The sequence below is a fragment of the Crocodylus porosus genome, unplaced genomic scaffold (assembly GCF_001723895.1).
Source record: "Crocodylus porosus isolate Cpor-Errol unplaced genomic scaffold, CroPor_comp1, whole genome shotgun sequence".
Lineage (NCBI taxonomy): Eukaryota > Metazoa > Chordata > Crocodylia > Crocodylidae > Crocodylus > Crocodylus porosus.
In genome coordinates this window covers 9,014,160-9,028,782 of record NW_017728949.1, presented here as the reverse complement: position 1 = coordinate 9,028,782, position 14,623 = coordinate 9,014,160, and the positions used below count along the sequence as shown (strand labels likewise).

Sequence of the window (14,623 nt, the reverse complement as noted above, 5' to 3'; positions counted from 1 at the left end):
TTTCTGTTTGTCCCCAGTGTCTTTAGCCTGTGGCTTTGGGAAGACTATTGGGCAACAATATCAAGGCACTTTCTTGACCTGCCAGGTGATATGATCAGGAGGAAGCTCCTACATTTTCTAGAGCACTGACAGATCCACAGATTTCAACAGAAATATGTTGAACTAGACTCTCTTGTGTGGGAGAAGGGGAAAGATGACAGTAAAGATGATAATCTGAGAAAAGGATCATTAACTTTAATTTTCTTAAAGGAATAGGAGAAGAATAAGGAGCTAAAAGCTTCTGAAAATGAAATTTTGTGTTTATATTAAAGAAAAGAGTATAATTTTATCAGGGGACAATAATATGGGGATCTCTTAATTTTTGTTTTCAGCAACAGTTTCATCATTTTGACTGCTACTATGCATGCTAGCCTGAATGCTAGCAATGTATTGCTCATCTGCCTCTCCTGAATTTAATGCAGTAATGGCAAGATCTGCAGATTAGAGAACCAAAACTTGGTGCTATAGGAATCGCTGAGTAGAAGTGCAGTCGGAACTGAAGGTTACTGTGTTTTTCTCCACTGCCTCCTTGAATAAATTGCATTCTTTGATCTTTCATTATATAAATTATAATGAAGAAGAGGACAAAAAGGACAAGTAGACAGAAAACAGGAATTTATAATACACTGTAATCCCATAAAACATGAGAGAAGTAGCCTCATTTATTCTCTTCTGTGTTCTTCATCTATGGTAATAAAAGGGTTTACTGGAACTCTTACAATTATGGAATTTTAGAAAGCGGGATTGGAAGAGGCTATTTTATCCAAGGCAGGATCAACCTAAGTGCTCCAAATTGGTACACTTCAGTTGGTGTTTTCTTGACTGAACATGGGCCAAGTTGGAGGGACACACACACACACCTGGGTCCTGATGTTCAAAAGCTGTTGAGATGGGCACTGCATAACTGGACAGACAGATTGGCAAGTGCCAGACCTCAACTCAGGAAGGTATCTGTAAAGCATAACAACAATCCGAATATCTTACAAACAGTATAGTACATTTCTATTATCAAGGTGTTCTTCATGTTGTCCACACTCACACACCGCTATGAAGAAACAGGTTTATGAAGAAATCTAGCAACAGGGGATTCTAGGAGATGTTACGCCAAAGAATCCCACCCAAACTGTGGGAGTGATAGCTTGAAGCAAGGTTTGATGGTGAAATTAAAACTGCTTGAGCTAAAAGCTAGTGCAATATCAGGTGCATATATTCATATTGCACAAGCCATGAAGGGGACAAAAAGACCTTCACTCATTGTGGGTTTCCTAAGGGTCACTGGAGGAAGAAATGAGAGGACCAAAGCTGGGAAAGAGATGCCTAGGGAGTTCTCAGGGGAGAGGTGCAATACGGTTCTGCTACACAGGAGTTCCAGGAGAAACGGCCATGGTTTCCTGGCTCATCACTTAATCTGAGTCAGGGTGATGCAGGTATCCACTAACTCCAGTAACTCAAGATGGTACTTCCCCAATGACAAGCTCCTCTCACCTCCTCCTCTTTCATCTGCCATTCCTTTTGCACAAAGGCTAGCATCAAGCACCCCAAATCACTACTTCAAAGTGTCAAAAAGCTCCTGCAGACTCTGTACTAAGCTGCCTCCTCCTTACTTTCCCATTTGCCAAACCCCCATCTGACAACATCTGACAAGGTGCACTCATGCTTTGTGCAAAATCTGTTTCCCTTAGCACAAGATGCATCATTAGACAGGTGGAGTAGCCCGGTGTGCCAGAGCAGAAAGCAGCAAATAGATGAGGCCCGAACATCCACCAAATAAGTTATTGTCAGATTCAATGCAGCTGCCTATATTTTCTCCTGTTCCTGGTTTTGCCACCAGCCTGTTGTACGACCTTGGGAAAACCATCTCACTTCCCAGTGCCTCGGTTTCCCTTTCCCACCTTTGTTCTTTGGGACTGTATGCGCTTCAGGGCAGGTTTTATGTCTTTATGTACAGCGCCTAGCACAATAGCCCCACAGCACAGAGTGATAAGGGTCTCAGTTAGGGGTAGTGTGATTCATGTTTATGATGATAATCAGGGATTGAAATACCAGGGGATTCAGTGGGGGGGACTGAGCCCTCCATAAGAGATGAGAGTCCCTCATAAGAGACAAGAGCCCTCGGCCCACCCCATGCCTTTCTAAGCCGCTCAGGCAGCGGCAGCAGTAACGGTGGCAGCAGCTCCTTCTGGCTGCCACTGCCACAGACCACTCCCCCCAAGAGTTGGAGTGGAATTTGTACCTTGATGATAATAATATTATAATAATAATTAGAAAGAAACTTTAAACCCTTTAAAATGAACAGTCCAGTATTCTCATAAACAACATTAGAGAATCTTCTGCCCATAACCTGAAGGTTAAGCTGGCCATTTCCTAAATGATCAATATATTGTTTTGTGCTCTCAGTAATTTGAGATGAATAATTCTTGCCCTATCTTTAAAAATAAAATCCACTCTGCAAAACAAAATGTCCTAGGAGAAGCACACGAGAGCCAGTGCCTTGGGCTTCTTGGATGAGCTCAGGACTTGGATCACTGCACCACGGTTAGGGTGGGCGTGAAAATGCCCTACAAAGCAGTATTCGCAGACGGTCTCTTTAAGAAACTGGAGGGGTGTGTGGCTGGGGCTTGAGGCCCTGCACGGCTCTCATTGGTCTGCAGCAGCAGGAAGTAGGAGGTGGAAAACTCAGCTCTCTGCTTGTTATCTCAGCTGCAGGGTGAGGGGGGATTGTTTGATTTGCACGATTCCCTGGGATTTTGGAGGGGGCTGGGGGGTTGCATTTTAGCAGGGGGGGCTGGGAGCTCCTTGTGCCGGAAAGTGCTTTGCTAGAGCCCTGGGGTCTTGTCCTGCCTGGCAGATGTGGGTGCAGTATGCTGCTGCACCATCTGGCCTGTGTGCTCTGCAGTTCCTGGGATCTGAGGGGGTGTTGCTGTAACAGCAGCAGCTGCCAAGTAGCTGGCTCACAAGGCTTTCTTTGCACTTTCTTGCAGCATTGCTGTTGCCATAATGGCCCAAAGGGCCTTACCGAATCCCTTTGCAGACTACGACAAGTCTCTGGCTACGGGATACTTTGACTCTTCAGGGCGGGTGAGTTGGGGGCCATAAGAGTTTTAATTTGAGATTGCTGTAGTGTTTCTTTCTAAAGAAGCAGCTAGAGTCTGTTGGAGCTTAATTTTTCTTTCCTTCTGTTGACATGGGGAGGCACTGATTCCCAGCATGCTGTCTTTCCACACAGCTTTGCACACTGCTGACATAATTCAAAGTGTCCATGCCCATGCTGTCCATTGTATGATAGCTGTCCAAGGTCATAGCTCCACTTCCTTGGGACTCTCCTGGGTTTGAGCAGGCAAAGAGGGGTTGCTGCCTTGTCTGTGCACTTCTGTCTTGTCTGTTTTTCTACAGGACAGTTTTGGGGTTTGTTTGTTTTTTTTCCCTTTTATGATCCCTTATAGCAGCTAAAAATGACAATGGCTTCCGGTTTAGATTCACAAAGGCATAAGACAGGGTAAATGCTGATGTTTTACAGGGACAGAAGGTAAAGGGGACATCCCAACATTAATCAGAGGTTTGAATGAAGAAGAAAAATCCAGTCCATGTAGCATGTACTGTGCCAGCAGAGGTGCGTGGTAAATAGCACATGTTGCAGACAGACTCTTGGGGGATTTTTCTTTAAAAGGATGTATAAACAGTTTGAAGAAGTTAATGCATATGAACAGAGAACCAATTTGCAAAGCAGCTATAGATGATATTGCAAACAGGATTATGACTTCATTTGAGTCTGAGACTGAATAAATAAGAAACAAAGCTTCTGTTTTTCCACTGCTGCTTGCTGAAGGAGTATTAACAGGAGAGGCAGCTGCTCCAGACGTGTACAAATTGGAATAATGCTGACCTTCTCTCCAAAACTAACTTTATGTATGTTCAAGAGGTCTTGATTAAAAAAACCCCCAAAAAACCACATAGCTTCTGTGCCTATATCTTCCAGAAGATGCTTGTGTATAGGTTGGAGCTAAGGTGCATTTTATTATAATCTCTGGAAAGGGGAAATGAAAGGATCCACAGTCCTTTGGCGAGAGGGGTAGTCTGAGAAGATGCTTGGGAGCTCCAAACTCGATCAGCAACTCTGTAGCCTTGGGCACATCACTTAACCTCTCAACTTTGGTGTGTCTGTCATTAAAAGAAAGCTGCATTATGCAGGGCTTCTGCAAAACATAAGGAGATTTGTAAAGCTCTTTGAAAGCCAGGCGTCCTGGGAAAGTGCAAAGTATTTTGCTGATACGATGCATCCAAAGACCAGAGTAGTACTATTCATTTTGGCACCTTCATGCCCACCTGTTCAGACTAGCATTTCTGAGGAGTGCATCTCAGAGCCAGGGAAACATGCCCTAGCATGTACTAGGTACAAATTAGAGATGATCTGAGCCCCGGTAGTTTCTGCTTTGCTTTGAAAAATAAGAAGAGATTTGCAGATTCTCAGCTTAAGAAGGCAAGACCTGGACCACCATAGGAATTGTCCCAGAAGGTGCAACACATCCACTGTCTTGTCAGATGTAGGGAGCACCTTAAAAGCTCTGACCTTTTTTTTTTTTTTTGAGGACAGTCATTGGATGGTGGTGTTTTACCTCATTTTGATTCAGTTATCACCTGAGGTTGTTATCTTGCACTCTTTCATTGAGATCTGCTTTTAGAGTCTCATCCCACTGAGTCAGTTCTGAGTCACTGCATTCTTTTCTCTGCTTTTTCTTTTAGAAGCAAATAAAAGAGTCTTTGGCCACACATTAAACAGAACAGATCTTGGGTGTCTTAACCACATTCCCTGGAGCAAAAATAATAATCACAATTTATTGCACAAAATACTTTTCATGACAGGCTCTGGAAAATGGAATCAAACAAGCAGAACTAGTTCAGAATCTTTAAGCTCAGGAAACAGGACCCAAGAGATGTTGTTTAGGTTAATACATTAAAGAGGGCACAACTAAATGTATTGCAGCCTCTAAGTTACTGCCATGGCAGATTATACAAAATATACATATGTAAAAGAGCTCATGGTGTGTGTGTGTATGTATATATATTAAATAATATATGCTAGTGGGATCTACTAAACTGCAGATTTCTTTTTCCAGCCTCTTCAATTTAGTAGTGTGTGACTGCTTATGGCATGCCATTGAATAATGCACTCTTCCAGGTCACACAGTCAACTCTATTAACTACATACATCCCCCAAAAAAAACCCCAAAAGGCATTTGCTTTCTGAAACCTTGCTGCCCTCATTGTACTCTCCCAATGCTAGACGTACACCTTGCTGGGGTTGTTTGACCCCAGTACTCTTTCCTGCCATGGCAGGGGGTCGGACTTGATGATCTACTCAGGTCCCTTCCAACCCTAGAAACTATGAAACTATAACAAGGCATATGGAAGGGGTCTGTACATATACCCACAGCCAGACCTCACATGAGTCATTCTGTTGCATGTGAACTCCTAACTACATTTTCCACCTTGAATGTGGAAACAAAACCCTATGCTAGGGACTGGCAACCTTCGTAAGCCGCAAGCTGGAACAACCTGGCTCCAGTGCCATGCAGGCCAGATGGCATCGGCAATACGTCATTAGTAAAAGGGGTTTGCCCACACTCATGCTGGAGCCAGAAAGCTGGGAGCTGTGGTGGCACCACCGCCCCTTTTGCCAGCTCCCCAGTTCGGACATGAATGCAGCTTCCAGCTAGAGAGAAGCTGCACAGAAGCTGGACAGCTGGGATATGTACCCATGCCATCACTGCTTCTCCCCATCCCCCGCTTCCAGGCTGCAGTCCAGACATAGTTTTCATCTGGTGCAGAATTGCACCAAGGCTGAGCAGCTGGTGTGTCAACACTGCTGCCACTTCTCCCTGTGCCCCCTCTTAACCTCTTCTGGTGGCAGAGTGGACACAGCTAGAAGCTGGCTAGCCCCAGCTCAGGTTCCCGCTGGCTGGAAGCTGCACCTGTACTGCCACCAAGATGGGAGAGTGAGAAGCAACAGCAGCATAAGTACAGCTGGAAACTGCCCAGCCCCAGCTCAGTTTCCCACCAGCTGGGAGAAGCGGTGACAGTGTGGGCACAGCTTTGGGCAGCCCCTGGCTGTGCAGGACCAGCACGGGTACAGGCAAAAGGAAAGCCTGGCTCCATAGGCTAGATCCAGTGTCTCTGGCCTGCATGTTGTATGTTGCTGCCCCTTTCCTTATGCCTTTGCTTAAGATCCTTTACTCATTAATAGATTCTGTTCAAATTAAACAGAGGGCATGCATCTGTACGGTATGGTAGATATTTTAGTGTTATGATATGAAGCCATTTCCTTGCCCTGAGAAATCTTATATTACAGGCACGTTCAGTCAACTATGATAGTTCAAGAGACAGTGAACCTGCTGTTGCTCTGAATCGACTGTAGTCATAGTTGTGAGTATGTAACCAGGATCTACAAATTAATTTATTTTTTTCCAGCCTGCTGCTTGGTTTCATTAACTTTTTTATCCCTAGGACAAAGCAATTAAAATTTGCCTGTAGGGGAATAAATAAAATGTTACAGTTCATGTAAGAAAATACAGCTGCTTGGAAAATCATGTCCCTTGATGAATATTAGGTTTTAAAAAAATCATTACCTAGAGGGGGTTTTTTTAACATTACTTAGCATGTTTTTTAACGATATTACAATGCAAGGAGGCTGGGTATGAAAGGTTGAAAAGGGGAGGATCCCTGCTACATAAGATGGTGGCAAGAAGCATTTCATTAATGGGTACTGGGTTTTGGGTGTTGCAGAGGCTTCTTCGATCACAAGGATTTGACCAGAATTACCTAATAAGCTTGGCCTCCTCTCTTTGACCAGAACTTTTATTCAGTTCAGCAAGAACCAGGTCCCTAACTCCCATACATAGTAATGCTTTGCTCTTATATAGCATTTTTCAGTCATGAATCCCAAAGTGTTTTACAACAGTCAGCAATTGCATTATCCTCATTATACAGATTAGAGAAACTAAGGCACAAGAGGCAGCATTTGCTCAAGACCATTGCCAGAGATGGGGGTTTGGGGACTGTCCTAGCCCAGTACTTAGGCCTTTTGAAAAATCTGGCTCAGAGAACAGTTTATATCCTCCTTTGTATCACAGCTTTAGTAGCATAAACACACTTTATATGAAAAATCTGGCAAAATGATTCAAATAAATCAATAAGCAGAAAGAGGGGGAAACAAGAATGTGTTCAGCAGCATTATACAAGTGTGCCCAAAGCCTCTTCATAACCATGTTGCTTTTTTCTTAAATTTGGTAGGGCCTGAATCCTTAGGATCGTATCTTACACTAGTGGATATTGGAAGTAACTCCACTGATGCCAGTGGAACTGCACTGTCTGAATGCGAGGAGGATCGAGCCTATCGCACTTGACTGCCACTTACAATGCCAGCCATTAAGATCTTCATGCACTTGGCTTTCGATCACGGGTATAGCACCTCACAAACAGAGGCAGTAAATTAAAACGCCTCACTCTCCCTTGCAGCTTCATCCCTTTAAGAGACATTAAATCTAACTAGTCAACCAGAACTGTGGAGTCATGCAAGCAGGCTGGAGCTCGGTGGTAGTCCTTTCTAGAGTGTTGGCCTCTGAACTTAGCCACTGGGCAAGATGGTTACAGGCACTAAATCCAAGTGGCACACTGGGGTGTGGCAGGAAGGCCTTCCTGAAATAAGAAGTTTATATTCCAGTTAGCCCTTCCAAGATACAGCTGCAGCTAGCTGAGCGTGGAAAACAGCATTTCTGGCTGTGCTTGATCTCGGAGAAGCCCAGGCCCCCCAATGTAAACCCTGTATTCCTCCAGGCATATTCAATGATAGAATGAGTCCTCACCCAATCTGTTGCTGATATTTACTTATTTCTGTTATTTCTTTGCTATCCACAGCTGACTCCTGAGTTCACTCAGCGTCTGAACAACAAGATCAGGGAGCTGCTCCAGCAGATGGAGAGAGGCCTGAAATCTGCCGACCCCAGGGACTGCACTACGTATACTGGCTGGGCAGGTAGGGCAATGCAGCAACAAGGACATTTGAACTAGCCATCTGTTCAAAACAGAGCAAGGCTGTTTGTAAGCTGCCTTCTAGGTTAGGCTGAATCAGATGCTGAATTCTCTCTTAAAAAAAAGGAAGCTTTTAATGACAAAGAAATGTTGTTTCTAACTGATACAAGCCATGACACCTTACAGCAGAAGACATCATCTGATTCCATGGGCAACTGGTGCCTCCTGGCTCTGGGGGGGCACCAGCTGCTGATTGCCAATGGGGGGGTTCCCCCAGCAACCAGAAGTGGCAGCAATCCACAAGTGCTGCCAGTGCTTGTGGCCAGTCACTGACTGGGGAAGGGGGAGCGGGGGGCAGCAAACCAGAAGTGCCACTGGTGCTTCTCGGGGGAGCACCAGCCAGTACTCCCAGGCCAGCAAGGGCCAATTTTAGGGGGGTCACATGCCCCCCCAGAGCCTCCCCTAAACATTGCCTATGTCTAATTCCTCTCACCATTCCTCCTAGTTTCTGGCAGCCAAATTCAGGTTGCAGACACAAGGCATGTGTGGCATCGAGCTACAATGCTGGGTATGCTCTTGATCCATTTTGCTGAATTACAGGATCACTGTAGGTGATTCCTCCAGTTTAAACTGTACCACATATGGACCAGCATACAAAAGCTTTCATTTCTACAGTCCACAGCTGTGTCCCCTATACATACGCTATATTCTGTCTATAGCAGGAAAAGTTAGGTAGGTAAAGCAGGCAAGAATTAGCTTACATTGGTGAAATTGCAACTGCCTTTGGGAGGAAGCCAAGAGTAGCCATAATAAGCTTTGTGTAAGCTTTGACTACAGCAGTGAAGTGATGAGTAAAGCAATGGGTAAAATTTCCACCCAATTTTATTTGGAAAGGAATTGCTTCAAAGGGTTTCTTCCATCCCTCTTACCATCCCCTGTCCCCACAACCCATGGCCTTTCCTTTTAGCTACAGAACCTCCTTGCCTGGCCTAACAGGATTAGAATTTAAAATAAGCCTATGAATGTTTTCTTGCAGGTCACAGCCAGAGAAACAGAATATGCAGATATTACTCTGTATACATTTCCCCCTTCTAATCCTAGCTGTGTTAATTTATTCAATGTAGTTTCCAGAGAGAAAATTAATTGAGCCAAGGCAGCAGCTTTTCCTCTTAACTGCTTATGTAGAAAAGGCTTGTTGAGTATCTTCTCATGTAAATCATCACCCAGCAGTCTGAAATCAATCGGCACTCTAGTGGCTGCTAAGAGATATTTGAAATGAATAGCTATGGTGCTCTCGGTGAAAATTCTCTCTTTAAAATGTTGTACACTTGAGCATACTTCATTACGCCTAGTAATACATGGCATATGCTGGCATTTGATTTGAGGTGTGCTCTCTGTCCATAGCACTTTCCATAGATTCTTTCAGGAATCTGATCACTTACCTCCAGGGAAGTCCCATGCCAAGACATGGGAGTAAGAGGAGTAGGTTCTTCAATATTTTTACTGTTTCTAAGAGAATTTTAAAATTCACTGATATTCAATGTCAAGTCCATCCAGATGAATGAACAGGAGGACCCTTGGAATACATTCTTAAGTTGTATCCCAATATTTTCCACCATCCCTAGAGTTCAGGGCACTGCACAAAAACACAATATTGGTTTATAGATGAAGATCAGCTAAGTATGATTTTATGTATAAAGCACAAGCTTTTGTGCACCCAAAGTCACTGTATTGTGAACTTGGGTTCAAAAAACTTTGTGCATTATATACGTATCTTAGTTATCCTATAAAGATGCGTATCCACCCTGCTTTTTGATTGACTTCAGACTAAGATGGCTCACCACCTCTCTGTAGATGTGGATGGCACAGTTTCAGTTAGAAGTTTCTTAACCAGATTAGCTAAGATGGTGCAATGCACTGTGTAGGCAGTTAAATTTCAAGCCTGACTTATATCTACTTAGTTTGCATTGGTATGTTGCTACTAGCCTAAGGTAAACTGCTGTGAGCCAGCCAATAAATTGATTCAGATCCCTGCGTGGACCCTGAATTGTACTACTTTCAAAACAGATTTTAATTAACCCATTGCACTGCCCACTGGACTAGGCTGTCTCTCCCTGCCTATGGGCTTAAGCTGTAAATTGAAATGGAACAGGGAAAACTGGCCTTAAGAGATTTGCAGCTTGTGTCCTATATAGAAATGGTCAGCTCCTCTGCGTGCGCCAAGAAAAGCTCATAAAAGGGACATCAGGTCCTTGCAGAACAGGGAGATGATAGTGCAAAAATTCATGAGCCTTGCAAATGCATGTTTCAAGATGTTAGGCAATGTTTTAGAAAACGAGGTTAAGTTACTGCAGCCCCAGGACAGTAGTAATTTACATACTGACCTTTCCAAGCCATTATTATGGTTTTCAAGGAGTTATTTACTCTCCAGCTCAGAAAATATACATGCTGGTTTGTCCTGCCAATTTATCATATGCTTCTTAGATGCCTGAGGGACTCTGAGCTCTTCTGAAACAAACAACACATAGAGAGCCATGTGTCCCCTTGATGAAGTATTTAGTTAGTAGGATAAGCTGGTGAGTCTGGTATGGAAAGAAGCTGTATTGTGTGCTATCAGGCAGTGAGTCTTCCCATAAATAGTGGCTTGGGATTTTGTATCAGACACAGAAGTGCTTCTGTAGTTACTAGTAGGTTTGGAGTATTGTTGTAGGCATGATGGTCTAGAAAATAAGTGAGAAGCAAGAGACCTGAAGAATAGCACTTTTTGCCTGAAAGCTTATTTAACATCTCCCAACTATACAGTTGGTCTGATAAAAGATATAAAAAAGACCCTTGCTTCTCTGTAGTAAGTAACATTTGAAACTTTCTGGCAGCAAGGGAGTAGAGTACATGATTTGGAGTATCTGAGGGGGGCCACATGACTCGGAGAAAGGCCGACCACCAAGATGATCCTTGTAGGCTCTGAAATAGTGCATGGATAATGATGTGGGCTTTCATAAGGTAGAAAGTGATTGGATTAGAGTGTCAAAGACTATTTCTGTTGACTAACCAGGTAACGGAGGGAAGAGTCAAGTATTTCTGTATAACTGGCTTTGACTGGAGATAGAAAGCTAGACTCAAAGGGTATTGGGTGCCAAAGTCCAAAAATTAGATTGTTAGAACTGCTTGTAGGCTGTGGCCTAAGCCTGGAGACACCTAACATTTTCACCAGCAAAGTTCCCCAGGCAGTCGAGTCCTGAGGCCACTGAATTCCTGGGTGCTTAAAGCCTGGCAGGATTCACAAACCAGGAGCCTATGTTGCCCTCATCAGTTTTTCTGTTAACTGGTCCAGAATGGAAAGGAGGATAAAAGGGCATGGCTGGGAATGCTCTCAGTCTTAACAAAATGCAGGATGCTCAGATTACAGTAATGTAGGTGATGTGACACCCCAGTGAGTTAGCACGATATTGCTTGCTCCACTCTACAGTTGAGGAACTGAGGCACAGCAAAATTTAGAGTGGGTGATGATGGCACAGGTAGGCTTCTCTGCTCTAGTTTTAATGTAACTTAAACTTGGGCAGAGGCTAGCAATCAGGGCACGTAACCAGCCTCCCCAGCAGGCCAGTGCACAAAAGTCTGCATTACCACATTACAACTGCTGTTGCTACCAAAGCTGGCTAAATTAAAACTAGTGCCCACCCACCTGTTTGGGCTACAGTCACGCTTCCCGTCTGCAGTGCAGATGTGCTCTCAGGGCTGCATACAAGAAAGGACAATTTTTCTATTTTATATTTGAGATCTGGTGGATTAAATACAGACACAGGCCAAGGAGCAGAACCTTTCATTCCCTGTTCCCAGCTGAGTCCTCTGACCGCCACCTTACAGTCAGGCTCCTCTTTGAGCCCTCTGTGTCCATGAGTCCTGAATTCTCTGCACATGTGCATATTTTCAACCAAAGGGGTAGGGAGTGCTCTCCACATAGTTTAGCCTCTGTCCTGGTGTCTCAGGTACTCTCTTGTGAGGTATGAGTTTAACTTAGAATGAGAATGGCACTGAACCCAGGCTTCCCATTTCCGGGGCAGTAAAGTAACCCACGGGCTGCTATATAAAGATGGGTGCCATCACTTTCTTTTTAAAAGAAAAGGGCCACCTGGCAGATCAGGCCCCCCAGAATCTGACCCTATATGTTCCTCCACTATTTCAGCTGTAAGGCACAGAAGTGGGCCGAGGTGCTTGAATGTCTAAAAAGCAGCTGGTACAAAAATGGGAGGCAGGGAGGTTGGGGGATCCTTCTCCTCACTGCTTTTCTGTGACTCTAGTGTAAGGGTCGGGTGATGGTGCAGTAGAAATAAACAGATTTTCAAGGATTGGTCAAGGATCATGCTTAAGACACCTAAGTCCGTGTAGACGATTAACAGATAGAAGAGAACCTAACCCCTAGTTTCTAGATCTTGGTAGGCTTTGTTAGACACCTCAGGTCAACTTTGGATATTCCCAGAATTGTGCCAGTCTAAACAGCTCAGCCGCTGTGGAAGTCTGAAGTGAAATAAGGAGGAATTAATGAGTGTAAACACCCCCTGAGCCTTGGCTTTTGGGGCAATTTTACACGTGGTGTGGGACATGGTGCCAGGCGCTTTAATTAGTGAGCTGCACTAATTAAAAGCGCCCACGCATCAAGTGTATCAGTGTGAAACAATGGCAGCAGGGTGCTTTGAACCAAAGCTCATCAAACGTGTTTTATTTCAAAGCACCCCGCCGCCATTTTTTTGGCGCTGATATACGTGACACAAAAGGCTGCTGGAGCATGTCAGTTTTTGTGCTCCAACAGACTCAACTAATTGAGTCTGCCCCAACGCTCTTTCCAGCACATCAGAGCAGGCTCCACATACATGTATAGGAGCCTTTTAGTTTCAACTTGTGTGCAAAACTGTTTCAGCCTAAATGGCCTGCCCATGGTCACACAAGGTCTCAGTGGTACAGCAGGGAAGTGAACCTGGGTTTCCTAAACCTAGAACACCCTGACCCCCAGGTTGTCCTTCACTACTACCGCAGCATATTTCTTATGATTCAGTTAACATGTGCCATTGTACTGGTTCGGTGAAACTACCCCATTGAGATAACAGATGCATAGATTTGTTGGAAATTGATCACTCCTGCAAATCCAGGAAAGGGGAGAGGACATATAAACGTATGGGCTACAGATGAAGGAAAAAGAGGATCTTATTGTACATATTTTCTCTTTGTAAAAATAGTAATTCTGTACTTGGGTCTCTCAACTGACAAACCCAGCTATGAGAGATCCAGATGCTGTTCTTTCTTGCCTATCAACAACTCACTTGTTAAATTCCAGTCAATTATATCCCTGTGACCCTGGAAATTACTGGGAACCCGTTTTGGTCTACAGAACGCTTGTTCCTGACAGCATAACTCTTGAAACACAGGTTGCCTTGCAAAGCTGGCTGTAAGAAAATGTGCATGATCACACTTCATATTAAGGATACATTCATACAGTGTGAATCAATGGTTAGTAGCTGTTATAAGCACATTGCAAACATAAGTAATGTGTCATAGATGGTTATAAATACATTGCTGTAGCCAATTATATACTATAGTTGTAGACAACTAAATGCCCTGTTCCACTCTTTATCAGTCTGTGATGATGAGCCATTTCTTAAAACATCTAATCATATATTACCCCATATAAACTATCACTGGAATACTATGGGGTGTGATTTCAAAAGGTTTCACAAATGGAGACCAATCAGAAACAAAAGGATGGATCTTTTTCTATGTCCTATTAGAATCATTTTTGGAGTAGGCCCATGCTGTAAAGGTATTATCTCTTCCTACTCAGGATGGAGTTTTTTCCATTACCACCAGTATGCTTTAGATCACTTCATATGAGCAATGCTGAACTTACAAGAAAATTCTGTCAAAGTTTAGTTACCTGTAACTTCATTTTTACTGCCTTTATATGAATGTCTACTTCTATATCCTGATCAAAATGGTGCTCAACTGACTTCCACCTTCATGGTGAAGCTGAAAGAGCAGTTTTCCCCTTCACTCCAGCATGAATGGTAACATTCTCATGTTATGCTATACATCCTGCAAACACTTTGAAAATATTAACTAACCCTACAGTGACCTTTCCCCAAGGCCTCTGCCACAGGATACCTGTTACCTAGCAGGTTAAGTTTTCTTTCCATTTAAATTTCATGAATTTTTTTCAGCCCTGGGTATTTGCCAGCCATGGCAAGAGCAAAGTTGGAACGGAATAGGCAGCAGGCAGTCCAGTCTCCCCATCAAGGGATGAGCCCAATTGTCTTTGGAGTGTTGCTCTCAAAAAACCAAACAACCCTCTAGTAAAAATTCTGGTTAAGAGAGCTCTTTAATAAGCTTTTTTTGCAAACCAGTCAGTTTTAGTAATAATAGACTGCACTTTTCAGCTAGCACATAGCAAATATCTTTATCTTCATTTTCATAGATTTCATAGACATCAGAGCTGGAAGGGACCTCAGGAGATCATCGAGTCCAGCCCCCTGCCCAAAGGGCAGGAAGTCAGCTGGGGTCATAGGATCCC

General features: G+C 43.8%; 1 protein-coding gene across 1 annotated transcript in view; it reads left to right on the top strand.

Annotated features, from left to right (window-relative positions):
- Window positions 1-2,673: 2,673 nt before the first annotated feature.
- LANCL1 (LanC like 1) overlaps window positions 2,674-14,623 on the top strand; it is a 29,812-nt gene continuing 17,862 nt past the window's right edge. Inside the window, exons 1-3 of the mRNA XM_019554196.1 lie at window positions 2,674-2,746; window positions 3,021-3,117; window positions 7,951-8,068. Of these exons, the coding sequence (XP_019409741.1) occupies window positions 3,037-3,117; window positions 7,951-8,068 (199 nt within the window). The 5' untranslated portion in view covers window positions 2,674-2,746; window positions 3,021-3,036. The remainder of the gene's footprint in view (window positions 2,747-3,020; window positions 3,118-7,950; window positions 8,069-14,623) is intronic.